Source organism: Lytechinus variegatus, chromosome 1, assembly GCF_018143015.1.
Source record: "Lytechinus variegatus isolate NC3 chromosome 1, Lvar_3.0, whole genome shotgun sequence".
Taxonomy (NCBI): Eukaryota; Metazoa; Echinodermata; class Echinoidea; order Temnopleuroida; family Toxopneustidae; genus Lytechinus; species Lytechinus variegatus.
This window is the reverse complement of record NC_054740.1, coordinates 80509768-80526697: the sequence shown is the minus strand read 5'-3', so window position 1 is coordinate 80526697 and position 16930 is coordinate 80509768. Positions and strand designations below refer to the sequence as shown.

Genomic DNA, 16930 nt, shown 5'->3' with positions numbered 1-16930 from the left:
AGAGTTATCTTCATGCAGATTGCATAGGCCAGTCTGGTTTTACGTCTTTTGCATAAAGAATCAGCTAGGTGCGCAAAGACACAAAAAATAAGAACTAATGAGGGCACACATATGGTGGGGAATCCTCAACCTTTTAAACTGGAACCAAAAGGTCCCTTTACAACAAGTAGTGAAATGAGCATAGTCAATGGGTGAACTTTAACTTTTGAAATTAATAGCTTTACAGTTGGCCTTCAATATGTCCATACATTACAAACATTCAATTTTTTTTGTTTTTTTGTTAATCAATTTCTCACCAGCTTCCGTGTAGAAATCATCACGCTGATTGTTGTTGTATATACCACAGAGACCGCAGGTTGCGTTAAGATGTCTTTCATCAGCCATCACTACAACATGGTTGTTACCATCAAAGAGAATCGTCAATCCATTTTCCATAACAGCCTGCATGGATAGGGCCAGTGAATTGCCAACATTTAACAGAGTATTTGAAAGTTTAGTTAAAGAAATGACTAAAACTGCAAGAAAGGCAAAGTGATATCTGTTGATAATTTTAAATAAGCTTTGTAAACTGAATCTTTCAATCTTTTTAAATGTGGTGTTTTGTCATTTTAGGACTTTTCAATTTGGGATTCTGAAACTAGACAGAGCATGGTGGGTGTTTCATAAAGCTGCTCCTAAAGTTATGAACGACTTTACGCATGACTGGAACATGTTCTTAGGTCATAACTCAATCATATAGCGATATCACACAGCATGTGAAAGGATCACCAGTCGTACGTAAAGTCATTTGTATCTTACAAACAGCTTTATAAAACACCCAACTGATAAGATTAAATAAATTTGAATGAGTAAATATCTGAACTGGAATTCACTTAAAAGCCTAATAGTTGCTGATGCTTTCCTGCACCTTTCTGATTCAGATTTAGTTCCATCCAAGTTTAATAATCATATCCCCAACTAAACAAGTATAGTTCAAGTATAAGGTACATTAAACTCTGGGGAACAATCTTTGTTTATCTCTAACATTTGGGGTAAAGGTAACTCACAGCTGTTTGATGTTTGGTTGGTTGGTTCACATAGATGTTGCCAACTGTCTTGGGGAACTCTGTCACTTCTTGTCCATTGATCAAAACTTGATGTCCTCTGCGAAGACGTACAACGTTCATTCCATCTTCTAAGACAACTGCCTTGACGCAGGAGGCGCCTTCCATCCCACATGGAGCATTTTCGATGTTGACCATGTACAGACTGCCCACACTCCAACAGTCTTTGACAAGAGTGTAGGTGCAGGCACCGGCAAAATCATAGGTGTAGCTGTCAAAGGTATGGTAGTGGCCATGTCCGCTGACTTGGCACAAACCTGATGACGTGATATTAATAGAAATGTTCTATTTACTGAGGATAGCCACTTCTGGGGCCCCCTCTTAAATAGAATTGTAATTATTCCAATTTATCTTAAAAAAAAGAAATATATCAATGTTATAATTCCTAATCTAAGAGGCAGATGCACTGGCCATTTGAAAGTAACCATGAGCACAAACAAAGTCTGATCAAGAAAAAGGGGCATGAACAATTAACCATATCTAGAGAACACTTTGAAAGAACTCATGCATTTTAGCTCATAATTTTGCTCGCTTTCCATGGTTGAAATTGATCAGGTCAAACACAACTAATGGTTATTTGAGACCTGGTCATGATACTGCTCTACCAGCAAGCCTTGTAAAATATTATATGTTGTCATTATCCACATCATTTTGTTAAATTTTAGTTTTACTTGGTATTGACATTACAGAGCTTCATAAATATTATATAATTCCATAAATCTTTTCTCTATTCATAAACATGTTGATAACATTCCATATTAATTTTACATTTTAGATTCTAGTTCTTGATTCCTCATGAATTTTCAAAATACTATAAATTATCTTCTCAGAATAAATCAAGTAATGGCTTACACTGTGCATGCTAATATTTACAATATCCAGGTTTGATCTTACTCATGTTCATACAATATAAGTAAAATGATAAATACCTCCGCAATCATTCTGTGTGCACTGCCACTTCCCGTCAACACATTCACTGCAAGTAAAAAAAAAAAATACCCGGTAATAATATAAGGTAGGATGCACATTGCTTTGTTGGCAAAAGGGAGGGGTGGTACTATTCATGTACAATATGCAGTGTGTATGTGTTCCAAAGAAGATACCAGTCCTTATTTTCACATGCAAATGTCTACATTTGATTTTCTGGGTTTCAATTGATGATTTACCATGCTGGGCTCTTTCTCATTTGTATAATTCTGGATATTGTTGCGATCTTCAAGCTTGTACATCGTCAACTTTATATACAAGAGTTAAATACACACAAGTGTTACTTCTGCCATACAAAAAGCACATCATTCATTTATTGAGATTTGGTCGCAAACTTCTAGCACAGCCTCTGACTACTAGATATGATGTGACTAAGGAATAAGAATTAATCAATTAATTTAAGGGCAGTTCAGAAGATCACCTCTGTGATGCTTCAAAAATAACCCTTGGTAGGAAAGTACATACCATTCATTACAGCCATCTGAGATCTGCTTTCCAGGCTCATACTCTGTCCCTTGCCACGAGCAGAAACATTGGTTAGCACTGACACACTCGCCAGAAGATGATCGGTAGGTTCCTGTGGGGCAGTGACATCCCTCAATGCACCCAACAGTTTCATCGGTTTCACAATCAGCGATAGCTGTGCTGCAACCCCTCTGGGTGCATGCTGATCCGCACTGGTCATAGACTTTGTCCGCTGGGCAGTCAAATGCTGCATGAGTGATAAATTCAAGTAAATCAAACCATTGTTTCTAATGGTATACAAACAAAGAGTGCAATTATTTATGATAAGAAACCAATAAATATATTTTCTAATTCTGATCCGCAAGTTATGTAATTCTGAAGGGTACAGCCAGCATTTTCTCCCTTTGCAGCATTTCATTGATATCTAATATATGACTGCAAAAAGTCAATATCTTAACTCTTTAACTGCTGCCACTTTTCAAGTCAATTACATTTTCTCTCTTATTGATAAATGAGTTGGATTCAAGAATCAATGTAAGTGGCCCACCCAGAAATTGCATACAGGCCTTTTTCTCATGACATTCAACACTAGTATAGGAGACAGCCCTCTAGGAAGTGCTGAAGAATACTTACGGCAGAAGTCAAGAGATCTCCACGAGACCTGGAAGCCTCGTCTTGAACATTCTTGGGTGTAAGCTGTGAAAGCAGCACACTTGCAGTCATTTCCCAATTCCCCATTTTCTTGAGGTTGCATCTCACATGCACACACGTCTTGCTCACAAGCAATGATATATGGCTCTGGATCTACAACCTTTATTTAAAACAGAAGAACAAAATACATGTATAATAATAATAATGGTGGCTACTTATATAGCGCACAGGTCCACCTTTCGGTGCTCATGGCGCTTCAAGGAAAATAAACACAAAACACAAAAGCAATAGAAAACAAACAAGAATAGAATTTGAATTCTCCTGAATAAACACAATATTAAACTGTTAATGGGATATTAAATAAGTTTTCAACTGGGACTTGAATGTTTCTGTTGATGAAATTTGGCGTAATTGGATAGGCAGTTAATTCCATAGCTTTGGTCCTATAACAGAGAATGCATGGTCCCCCATTTGTGTTTTGTTCTATCTTAAGATCCATATCAACAACTGCTCTTGAAGTAAACTTACTGCTATTTAATTTTCCTATTGCCTGGGGCCTACAGTACTGGCCTGACCTAGGGTAATTAGTTAGGAATGCCTTCCCCAAAATAGGGCTTCAGTTGACATGTTGATATGATCCATTCACGGCATTTCAAAATATAAACATAGTAAAATCTACAAGCCATATAGACAAACTTGAATTAATATGCTGTAGATTATGTAGATACAACTTATGATCAGAATTCAGATAAAATATCAGTAAACATCATTTAATAGAATGAATGATCACAGATCTACAAAGAGAGAGAAAAGGGGGTGCATGAATATTGGCAATGTCTCTCTATTTTTACCCCCCCCCCTTCCTAGAAAGGAACAACAATGTTTACCTTAAGCTTTGTATGGCATGATTTCTTGATTTTAGATATCATGGATATTATGGGAGTAAAACCTTTTTCTCATTAGATAATCAGAAATTCCAAGTTTCAAACATGAACTGTTGATTGGTCGAATACTTGTGAACAGACTTTAATTGTGAAGACTTTGAATGCATGATTTCAAATCACCATCAATTGTGAGAGGGACAACTGACCTGGTGACATGCCATGAAGGTTCCATGACGTAGTTGAGCACATTCTGACTCAACAAATTGAGCCTTCTCCTCTGCTTCCGGCGACTCGAAGCTGGTGTATTGTGTGCATCGGAGTGGAACCGTGGGAACATCAGGACAATATGCAGGATCTACATGAAGAAATATGAACGGTGTAAAGCATTACATTGTGATCAAAGATTTTTAAGAGATCTGAAAAGATGTCACTTGATATTCAACATGATAAAACAAAATGACACCTAGCTGTCATACAAAAGTCTTGATAAATTTTCTAGCAACTGCATGTTTATGAATTCAAACAAAACCATCTGCACTTGAAGTATTTGTTCATAAAAGGGAAATGCCCTTTAAAATACTCACTAGTAAATACAATAATCTCAACAAATATTTAGATTATTTGTATTTTATTTATGACAATGCAAATTGCAAAAAGGGTTAGCCAAGAATTTTACTATTATCATAATCATTAAAATCATCATTGCCGCTATTATCAAAACCACCACTACATTCATTACCATTAAAATTATAATTGTTTCTATTGTTAATAGCATCATTATTTTTATCATTGTAAATAATACTATCATCATAATTTTTATTAATTTACTCATTACGTATTATTCAAACAGGGTAGCCCCATCAGTAGTCAAATACTGTTGTACTTGGGGGCCCTGAATAACATAAAACAAATCAAAATACAAGCATATGTATACAATACAAATGGAAAATACAAATCCTAAACATAATTTAAACATTATTGATCATCTCTACCATTTATATTACTTATTCTTATTCTATTGCTTAATTTGTATACTATTATTAAAATCATTGTTCTTATTATCACTGATAATATAATATTATTAAAAAAAACCCTTTATGAAAGGTCATCAGGGTGATTGGTGAGATTCTTGTCTTCAATTCATTGACAATATACAGTTGAGTTGAGGTCTGTTAAATTATACTTGAAATGTAACTGGATATTTAGGTTCAGTGAAAATGGCTTCCTTTTCTGTGTTTTCTATTTCTCTCCAATTTTATTTCTGTCATCCTGCCAAACTTTGTTAATGGTACTTTAATATTTCACTAAATTTTGTTTTCAATTCACTGATTGATTTATTTATTCAAGTCCATTATATAACATCACAAAGATAACAGAAACAAAAAAAAAGAAACAAAGATACATGGTAAGATACATTAAGAAAAGATTGCACAAAAGCTATTTACAGTATGCAAACAAATGAACATGAAATGGGTAAATGCAAAAGAACAAAGCAAAGGTTCTGTCGACGAAGTCCCTTTTAATATATCATCATGATTACCCCAAAAATATCTTCACCAAGACACCAACAGCATTAGACCAAAAGCTTCGGTCTCTGTTTTGTTGGTTGTTCAGCTGAACTCCGTTGGCTTCATCACCAAATACAGAGACCGAAGTTCTAGCGCGATCTGTACAGGGGACTCAATGGCCATATGTTTATGTACTTAAGATCGGACAAATCGGGGAAGTGAATTTGCGTGACAGCCGAGGTAAGTCACTGTTTTTGTTCCTTTTAACTTGATTTTTCTCCGTTTTTTGGGCAATTAATGCCAAGACGGAATATTAATTTGCATTTTGGTCACAGCAATTGTCAATTTTTGTATTCATTAAAGACAAAAATTGAAGAGCCCCGACGGGGGGATTTTGCATTGCAAGTCCCCTAATGGTGGCTGCACGATAGCGAGCTGTCTGTGTACGAGGAGAATTTAAAAAAAAAAAAAAAAAAACTCCTCGAAACAGACGGCTGCCAGCTGTCTACAACAGCATCATCATCGACATTGCATGGTCAACACTTTTACTTACATTACAGCAAAGTTTCTTGTCTAATGATGAAAGCATATATTTTTAACAGCTGTTAATAATTTACCCAATCCTTGCTAACCCACATCTAGCTCCATGTGCCTGCTAGCTGCTGTCCCCTGATAAAAAAAAAGGAGGAACACTGACTCAGTATTCCTTGGCCCCGAGCCTCACCTCTCTCATCCATGCCCTTCCATGACAAACCAAAGGTGTAGGCATCATCAGCGATTGTCCCACTAGGTGTTTTCATGTCGTTACTTGGATCATGGTCATAGACACCACAGAGACCACATGTGTTACCCCTCAGTGAATCTGAATTAGCGAAAACCGTAATGCCTTCTTTCCCATCGTAAAGGATGCTGAAACCCAGTCCACTTGTTGCGAGGATGTAGTGAGCGATGCGCTCAAGGACCATTCCCCCGGCCTTGGTGGGGAGAGCGAGCTCCTCGTTCTTGTACGAGACGACACCACCCGGGCGGATGTATATAAGGTCTGTGGGGTTACCATTGTCAATCAAGATGGACCTGACGAAAAATAAGAAGTTAGAGTAAATTGTAGCATTATAATAACGGTTAGACGATGAGGCCAAACGATGAGCCCATTTCCAAAATAAGGATGTCCCACTAGCGGTTCCTATGTTGACTCTCGCCTGCGCACCTGCACATTTGAGCACGAGCACGTGTACTGTATATGTGCGGTACTGTACCAAAACAAACTTGGATGAACGGGCGTGGCCATAGAGTTAACTTAATGGGCGTGGCATACTTGCTGGAGGGCGCGGCCGATTTTGAGTATGAAAAATGGAAAGATGGAAAAGGATTAGTTTGCCGGGTGATATAGGCCTATGCTAACCGAAAACCTAGACGCATATAAGCTCGCTATGAAAGCTATTGCTATTCTGATGTTATTTTTTTCATGGATTAACTCGCATTATTACGCCCAAATTCAAGTTATTAAACTCCATCTATCTCAAATTCACCTTGGGCCCTGCATCTAGCTAATTAAGCCAATATCCCACTTTAAAAATCTATATTTTTTTATATTTTTCCACAAGATATTTTCCCACCAAGAAAAAAGAAAAAGGAAAAGGACCCGATTCGTGTGAAATATAATATAATTTTCTGAAAAACTTCACTCACTCGCAACATATAAAAAGACATAATACATGCACGTTGAGCCCCCTCAAACTTTTTTACTCATTACGCCGCTGTTAATCAATAATTATGGAAATTATTATTTTTTAAAGTTTTATTCGGTTTTTATGATATTGTGAAACAAAATTAATCAATAACGAATTCATTTAGGTCGGTACTTGACCCAATTGTCTCTTTAAACAGGCCTAAAACTCCCTTGTTTTGGGGGAGAGGGTGTTTGTCTATCAATCTCTAAACTTTCCCTCTATATTATATTTTGTGTTTATTACTTGAAAATCATTGTATTTGTTGTCATTCTGCAAAGGTATAATGAAAGGGTTATACACCTACCTGTAACAGGTGTTGTTATTCCTCTCTGATTGACAGTCGAGATCATTTTCCACATAGATATGGAAGGAAAAGTCCAGGCAGTCTGTCACGAGGGTATAGGTACAAGCCCCATGGAAGTTGAAGAGTGCACCATCGAATGTTCGGTAGTGCCCCTGTGACCAAGCCTGGCAGTATCCAAACTCGTCAATTGCTATTATGATAGGATAGATATCAAAAGCTCGGGTAAGTAGGTGTAATGCATCGGGAAAGTATATAGCATTTATTTCGGTATTTGATCCTGGCTAACTGCAGGTTTGAAGAGAAATTCAGATGATATTTGTGGACCCCTTAGAAGATCAACCTCTCTGGTTTGAGGTGGACTATTAAACCACAAGGTCAATGTGGTGAATGAATAGATAAAATAAAGGATATATAAAATATTTCTGTAAACCACCGGAAACCACCCCTGAAAATTTAACTTCTCAAATCTGTTTATGGTGTTTCGATGACTTTTACTGATCTCCATGTTCTTTCACAACTACCGAGTATTTTCAGGAGTCTACTCTCCATGGCCTGTACGTTGTCTCGAAGATATTTTGATTGAAACAATTAAAAACAGTGGTCTTCTTTTGGTCTTTTTGAATATTTTTTCCGTACACACATAAGTTTCTTATAACTAATTTATGAAAGAACTTGCATACTCCTTATGATTAAATCATATAGGTGATCACAAGATTATTATAAAAATACAATGAATGGCAGTGAAAAAAGACAACTGAGAAGTCATTTAGAGATCAATGGTCTTTAAATAATATTTCTGTTGTCTTGTTTTGTTTTGTTTTGTTTTTTTAATCAAGATACTATTTCCTCAGGGGTTGGAGACCGCTCAACGGCCTTGATATTTTTCTGTTTCATCGGTCTCTCAATGTCGAATTAAGGAAAGAGGTCTTCCATTTCGGTCACTAGCAAAATTCAAAATCTGAAATTTTGAAGACTTTGATTTTCAAACAAATAAAGAAAAATTTTGTTCGCACGAGTTCATTTTCACGTTTAAGTTCATTTTCACGAGCAGAAATAGGGTATTTTGTTTACGTTCTCATGATTGTGGTCACCTGGAAATAATTTAAACTGACTAAAATTCCTGCAACCCACAGTAACTCATGGTTGACCAGCTCATCATCGGTATAAGGGGGTGAGCCGGCGGGGGTGTGGTGGCTTAAATATTTCTAGTTGTGGATCGACTCGATTGTACTACATAGGATGGAGTTTTTTTATAATACTTACAAGGGACCTGAGTAGCAGGTGGAATGGTCGTCTCTGGTTGGGCGGCAGTAGGGCGTCTTGGGATTGGCATGGCGGCTCTGGCAGCTCGTCTGTGAGCAGCTGTAGCGAGAGAGAATGATAATAATTGCAAATATCGATATATTTTCTCAGTACTGTGCCCTATTTAATATATCTTTGGCACTGTGCTAAGATATATGCAATAATGCATTTACGTATGTATTGGTAATAGGCTTATTTCATAGGATATTCATTTACATAATTATGTATTATATTTATGATACAATAAGCCTTTTGTGATTTCATTACTTACTTAGCATGATGTTGAAAAAAAGGGAAACATTCAAAGCAAAACAGGTTAAACTGTAATGAAACATTACTTTAAACGTTGCATTAAAAAATGACAATGTTTTCAAAATCATCAAAAAACATTTTGATAGAACTTTATAGATATAAGAGCGATGTAGGAGCGCTTTGAGCTGCACCTAGCAAGGTAAATACGTGCACTAACCAAATCCTATTATTTTATTGAACGCGAGAAAGAGCCTTATCATATACCATCCCGAAGAATGAAGTGCAGAATATAAGGTGCACGTACATCAATATTTTGACTATGAAAAAAAAATGAAGGCCCTTAACATTTATCTTTATATTAACTGCAGTGAACTTAGGGAAGTCACAACCGTCACATACCTTTCAAGATAACTTAATGTTGTTGCGTAATGTTTGCTTTAAACCTGTCCTTATTTACAAGGACATTCAGACGCTTTTAAAGTTCTTCCTCTCTCATCCAGACCCGCTCTCATCGCCCTATATTTTTAACCTTTTTATCTAGAATCTGTATGCGCCTATATTAAACGTTTCTTTGAATAATATCGATCAAATGTCATAAAAAACCACAGCTAATATACCTTAATATATAGCGGAAGGTTCTGACTGAGAAATTAATTTGGAGGGAATTTCTTTCAAAACAAATTGTAGTATCTAAAAGAGCAGGTTTCTAGAATATGGGTGGAAGCATTCTCGCCCCCCCCCCCCCCCCCCTCACACACACACAAAAATGCCGTTCGGCATTCCCAACCAATCTTCCATAATGTTTTTCCTCGTGGTTGTATTTTCGATCTCCTTGGATGGAAATGCCTCATTCTTTCAAAAAATGACTTGACGAGTTTTTTCTCCATTTCCCACATTTTGCATATTAAACATGACAACGGACCAAGGTCCGGTCTCCCAACACGGCGTCTTTATCGCCAAAGCGACAACAAATAAATCACCAGCGTGTTTTACATGTTAATTGCTGTTTGACAAAATTAAACCGTTATCAACACCAAGGCTAATTTGCTTCGGTCTGCGTTAAAGCAGAATTACTGTGACGTACTTCTTAGAATAATCATTCTAACTTTTTCTAGTATTTTTCCTAACTGCTTTGACGTAATACGAGGAGCACTAAGAATGTTGATATGTTGTTTTGTTTGTTTCTGTCATGGCTATGTAGGCCTTTTAGGAAGGTGTACTGAGGATATAAGACGAAAAGATTCTTCTCATAGTTTGTGTATAACAAAATAATGATCAAAATATAGGTGTAATAAAAAGGGAATCTTCATTCATAAAGTAATAATTCATTATGCGTAAAATTTCACCAAACGTGAAATGTATATGATTACGTAATCATAATCATGAAATTAATTGTTGACAATGCAACCGAAACCATTGTGTTCATCGAAACGATAATATCATTCATCTATCCATGAAACGAGTACATGTCAAATAAATAAAGAATCCAGACACAATGGAGAACAACGTCCATAACTAGCCTATAAGGTGTCGTAGACTATCATCATGAAACGGGAAATAAAACCTTGAGTTAATTCTAAATTTTTAGTTTGTATACAATACTCTCTTTTATAAAGAATGAACCGTAATACTAAACATGTAACCACTTTTATGAAGAGGATAGGCCTATATGGAAATACTTGTGGGAAGAAAATGTGTCCATCTGCATTTACCCAGGTAATACCTTTCAAAGTTACGTCTACAGTAAACTTTTATTTCATCCCCATATCATAAACCAGATGAAAATGAAGATCTGATAATCTTGATAACGGAATCTCATCTTCAAAATAATTAATTGTCTTCATAAATGTTGAATTATTTGGGATCACATTAGCCCCTTTTCTGACTTAAATAATCTTCAAATAAAGCAAGTATAGTACTTACGATGGTTGACTATCGCATTATGGTTTCCATCTTTAGTGTAGAACGAGTATGTTGGTCTGTAAAATAAAATGATTGGAAAGAGTTATATGGATTGTCATAAAGAAAAGTATTACATGTGACATGTGACCAGTCACCCCAAAACTAACGTCACCCAAAATGAATTTTTTAGATTTTTATTAAGTTAAAAATAGCAAAGTCTAAGCTTTCAAATGAAACATAAATTGACAAAATCGATTACCAATGACCCACTTGTACCTGATAAAATATTGAAGAATCGAAACGAGAGCGTCAAAAATAAGAAGACAACGTTCAAAGAACGGAATTCAGTCAAATATATGCATACTGTGCAATCTCAGTGCAAATTTCAAACAATTCGAATAAATTTTGTGTCAATGAAACTCTTTGTGTCCTGTTTTAGTCAATCTTTCAGTTTTCAATTTTGAAAGTAGAAAGAAGAATAATTCATCCTTCAGATTAGGTATTTTTCTATTGTTGCTTTTTGAAGACCAAATTACAGAATTTGATATTTACAGATAACCTTCCCTGATGACCTTTTTTTGGGTGGGGGGGTGGTTGGTCACATTTGAATATAACCATTTCAATGCTATCGAGTGCAAATAATTTAAAGAGATGGTCCTGGCTGAAAATACTCACAAATAACGAAGTTATTGAATTTTAAAGTTAAGCAATATTTGGTGAAAACAGTGATATGCACATCATCATGAATATTCATTAGGTGGGCTGATGATGTCACATCCACGCTTTCCCCTTTCTTATATTATTACTAGTACATTAAATCATAATTGTTTAATTATTTCATACATGTGTGAATGAAATGTCTCCCTTGTATAAAATAAGTTGCAGCAATGAATATCTAATGCACTTAATCAGTATTCAGTCCAAAGTTTTAAGTTTTCGAAGGGAAAATTTTGAATAAATTTATTTCATATAATAAAATACAAAAGCACAAGTGGGGATATGACATCATCAGCCCACCTAATGAATATTCATAAAGACAAGCCTAGAACCATGTTTAACCGGAATAATGCAATAACTTTGTTATTTGTCATCCGATTTTGATCAAATTTTCAGCATTTTGCTTTGTGAATTTTACTCTTTTTATTGAGATGTAAATATTTCTAGCCTGGACCATCCCTTCAAAGTCTCATTTTATATATTCTGAAAATAATATATAAAGATGGTTTAGGGGTGTTTTGTATTTCCCTTTCTATACAGTGGGTTTCTCTTCTAGGAAGCGCTTCATGAAGCGATTTTTTGTTAATTTTAAATGATTCAAAATTGTTTTTAAAAAAAAAGTTGAAATCCTCACATTTGATTGACGGAGAATCAATATTTGTCAGTAAAAAAAGTTACATACAAGAAAGTAAAATTGAAAACTACCCCGATGCTGAATTTTAGATGGTTTACATAATTTTTACCACACATTTTCAGATAACCCTGTATTATCCAACAAATTGTATTAAGTCTATCCCTGATAATAAATATGCAAAATATCAACTGAACCTAGATTTCAACGCTGTTTCCAGCATTATATTCGAATCAAAATTCGAAAATATAACAACTTGATTCCTCAAGTGTTCTTTGAAAATTCGTTGATAATCTATACGATATATAAGTGTTTGTTGAGAAGTAACATTCAGCTATAAAACTCTTTTTCTGAGGTAAAACAAATACTCTTGACATTCTCTTGCTTTACAGTTGGGAACCACTAAAACAGATTCAAACTACTGTCGAGTCTTGAGTGTTTGGGTAAGCAATGAATGCCCAAGTATGATTTGCGGGGGAATATACGTTCAAGTGCACCTAAATGCTGTTTCAACAATTAAGCATTTCTTGATTTTATCTTGTCGAATGAGATAGCTATGAACATTAACCAAAAATCTCATGGACTAGGTCGACCCATTCGATGATGTTAGATGTTACTAGATTTAATATTGGGTAAAATTTTTACTACCACGTGGGTAAGTATGTATCCAACCAATTTTTGACAGTATTTAACCCAATGCAGGAAGCCCCAGTAAGGTTTTAAAAAAATAAGTAACAATTACTATAGAATGGAGAAAATTTTTCATCAAACTGGATAAATGAAAATGCCCAAAAGAAATCCCAATGTTAGTTGGACACAAGTCATATTTACCCTCATGGAGAACTTTTACCCAATGTTTTTTTTTTTTTAGAGTGTAGTGAGGGAGACTTATTCATACCTGCTATAGGTCAGACAAGTTTACATAAACTGTTCGGAATGCTACTACGGTATTTAAACTTTGCAGATTCTCTTAAAATCGTACACAATGTATATACATATTTGTCTTCCATTGACCAAAGTCTTCGAAACAAATGAATGAAGGGTTAAAACGTTAAAAATAATAATCGCAATAGTAAAATAAAATAATTTCTTTCTAAAAGAGAATCAAGCAAAGTTACCGAAACACAAAAGAGTTAGGTATGCGAATTCCCTTGAACTAGCAATTTGTTGCCAACTCATATAATCGATGCTGTTTCGATACACCGTGATAAGATAATAAATATTTCATTTCTGATGAACGGTCGAAACATTGCGAAAATTGTGTGTAGAATATGGAGTCGACATGGTTTTATTTGAAATGAATTGCCGTTTAAAATATCAATTTGGAGCAAAACATAGTAACAAAGAATTTTAGGTTATAGTTTTTCGGTTTCAAATTATTAGTTTTTCAACTCTAAAAGTAAGGTGACAAAATGCCACATTGAGTGCACATATTACAGCTCATTGTTAAGCACACAAAAACTTAAAATTAAAGCGATTAATTTAGCTTTTGAATGTTTAGAGCTCGATCTGCTGTTTTGAGCAGATTTTTTAGTCTATAAATTTTTCGTCAATTTCATAACATAGAGAATTTTATATGAAGAGTTTCGATTTTCATTTAATTTCATACTTGAATTTCTATAAGAGCAATGTTAATCATTTATCAATATTTTATCTTTATAATATTCAAAATTGATACAGAAGATTTACGATTACGATTTTTTTTCGGTTTATGGGGCCGTTTTTTTAACAAATTGCCTCGAAAGTTTAAAAAAAAATGGCTAAAATCTACTATTGGAAAAAATTGAGAAAATGTTTAAAACTACAACTTTTACTGCTAATCTTCTACATGGTTCCTAAAGAATGGAAAAATAATATTCTAATAACTAATTAATTACATAATCACGTTTATTATCAGATAACTTTTTTCACTAAATCGAAGAATCCCCTTTGTATGTTCAATGTTGGAAAAAACAGAAGATTTTACAGAAGAAAAATTTAAAAAAAAGATTTTACAGAAAGAAATAACCAAATCATTCTGTAAATTGATATAGCAGGAATGACTTTTTACAATTTTCTGCAATTTTACAGAACAGGTCTGTTTTTAAAAAGGGGAAAACAGTCTTATTACAATAATTTTTTAAAGTTATATACACCAAATACAAATGTGCTGTTATTTTACACCAATGCATGTAAGATTGCACAGTGCAGTAAGATTACAGGTGTTCTCGAGACTCTGCTGCAGGAATTTTAGTTTTTTTAAGTAGAAATTTTCTAACAGTGTTCTCTTAAAAATGAAAGAAAATGTGACATTTTTATGCATCTCAACCAAATTTGTACTGTAAATGTAAATTAATATCTTCTTACAAGCTCAATCTTGACTTTTCGATTGATCATGAAGAAATTGATTTCTAATATATTTTGGTATGGGGGTCTTGTTGTTACGTTCATGATTTTGTTGTCGCAACGTATCATGGTTTATTTCGAATTGTATCTAGTATGATGGGGTGATTTTCCTGTACTGTGGGGGTGCATGGGGTTTATAGGTACATTTAGGCTACTATCAGATATTATTAGGATTTTTAGATGGAAAAGAAAATCGAATGGGATTGGGTTTCACGTTGAAGTGTATGATATCCCGAAACGTAAGGGTTTTCGCTGATACGAGGGTGTTTTTTGTTAAAAATGCACAGATTCATATGTTCTATCGTTCATACAAACGAATGGATGGATATCATCTCTTTATAAATCAGTAGATACATTGACAACTCATATTATTAACATCATACATTTTCTGATCTATCTTTTTGTAATCATTAATATCATATATCATTTTTCCATTCAACTTTCTACTTATTTCTTTTTTCAAATACATTATATTAACACATTGTCAGATCATCGTGTGTCACACTTACCTTCAAATACGTAGTAATAAATAATGATGATATATGATAATAATGTATATACCTTGAATATAAATTCTACTTATAAACTCAGCACACTCATTCTCTTTTCGAGTGTCAAACATTCACAACAAAACACAAAAAGTGATTTGTCCAAATACTAAAAAGAAAATAGTTTGTAAAACCTAGATGAATTATTTATTTATTTGTTTGTTTTCTTTATTTTTTTACTGCAGGGTAGGCCTGTTCAGTTATGCAAACCTGCTTTCCAAAGGCGCCCAGTAGTTTAACAAATAACTTTGAGATGAAGTCATTAATACATTTTTTAAACCAATCATTGGTAAATGATAACGATGATGTTTGTATAATAATACTAGATACGGTGAGGAAAATATTGTATTCTTTTTCTGTTTTTTCTCATTGTGTGTAAATTGGGCAGGAATTGTAGATTAATAAACGATGCATGGTCCAATTAAATTAAGTATGGATTTTTTAATTATTCTATTGACTAATTTCACATCATTTGCAAGTTTATTATTGATTGGTTTTCATTTATAACTTATTTAATATACATCTTGTACAAATTCTGAAATGAAAATGATCAATCATCTTTAAATTTTAACTATATTTTGAAACAAAGTAAGTCAGACATATTTATTCTGAAGATTTAATAAACGTAAATCCTTTCTTAGATACATCTGTGTATGAAATAGACATTTCAGTTGACATGTATTTTATTTTCACTTGAACAAAATGTATCATCAGGAAAAGACACTATCGTTACCAAGAAGTGTATTACATCAAAATAGTTAGACATACCGCCTTCTGTAGGTGACGTGAGCCTCGATGACACCAAGCACCATCAAAAGAAGAAGAGATAAGTATATTGCACGACCCATGGTTGCGTTAACTCTTTCAGGCTGGCTGACTTGGGCGGCCAAGCCACAAGAAAAGAGAAACTTTGTTTAAAGTTTCAAAAGTTTGGCTTCCAGAATGGATTTGGGGCTCCCTGTCAAGTTCTCACAATAATGTTGAACAATGTGTTCGGAGTCCAAACCCTCTAAGAATCGGGCTTACAGAAGAGCAACTCGCCGGTAGAAGCTTGATCTGGTCCTTTTATACCCCGTCTTAGAAGTAATTGGGAGCTGGTTGATTGGTAGAAGGGTGTGCATAACACCCCTAGATAAACCTCCCAAACAGTTTACTTAATCAAGTGGTAGGCAAAGAGAAGGAGAGGTAATGCAAAAAACATCATCTAGTGCGAAATTGTAGTGGTTAAGTTTATGCCTGTGACTATGATATACCAGTTATCGGTAACTAAGTAATTATGTGAATTTGTCTATTAGCACAACAGGAGCTGAGACAAGATTACATGGCTGTATTTACTATTAGTTTGGTAAATAAAGAAGGATCGGATTAAGAATTGAAGTCTAATTCCGGTTTCATTCTTTAAAAAGAGTGCTAATCTGTCCAGTGGCGTACCGTGGGTCATGGCATTGGGGGGGCACCAGCAAATATTTCGGGTCACTTAGGGAGCGCACGAAGCGCACTCAGTTGTCAGGTATACTGACCTAATAGAGATATTTTAAGGACATGCAGTGCCATCAAATGA

At 34.7% G+C, this 16930-nt stretch overlaps 1 protein-coding gene across 3 annotated transcripts in view; it reads right to left on the bottom strand.

The window, feature by feature from the left end:
• LOC121424733 (mucin-2-like) overlaps positions 1-16562 on the bottom strand; it is a 42690-nt gene extending 26128 nt beyond the window's left edge. The window contains exons 1-11 of one of the 3 annotated variants that reach the window (XM_041620509.1): positions 16138-16562; positions 11110-11165; positions 8896-8994; positions 7633-7822; positions 6323-6672; positions 4297-4445; positions 3189-3366; positions 2556-2802; positions 2033-2079; positions 1047-1360; positions 297-441 (exon numbers count right to left, since the gene is read on the bottom strand). In XM_041620509.1, the coding sequence (XP_041476443.1) occupies positions 297-441; positions 1047-1360; positions 2033-2079; positions 2556-2802; positions 3189-3366; positions 4297-4445; positions 6323-6672; positions 7633-7822; positions 8896-8994; positions 11110-11165; positions 16138-16217 (1855 nt within the window). In that variant the 5' untranslated portion in view covers positions 16218-16562. The remainder of the gene's footprint in view (positions 1-296; positions 442-1046; positions 1361-2032; positions 2080-2555; positions 2803-3188; positions 3367-4296; positions 4446-6322; positions 6673-7632; positions 7823-8895; positions 8995-11109; positions 11166-16137) is intronic. The other 2 variants (XM_041620494.1, XM_041620502.1) reach the window with 2 other exon arrangements.
• Between the last annotated feature and the right edge of the window lie 368 nt (positions 16563-16930).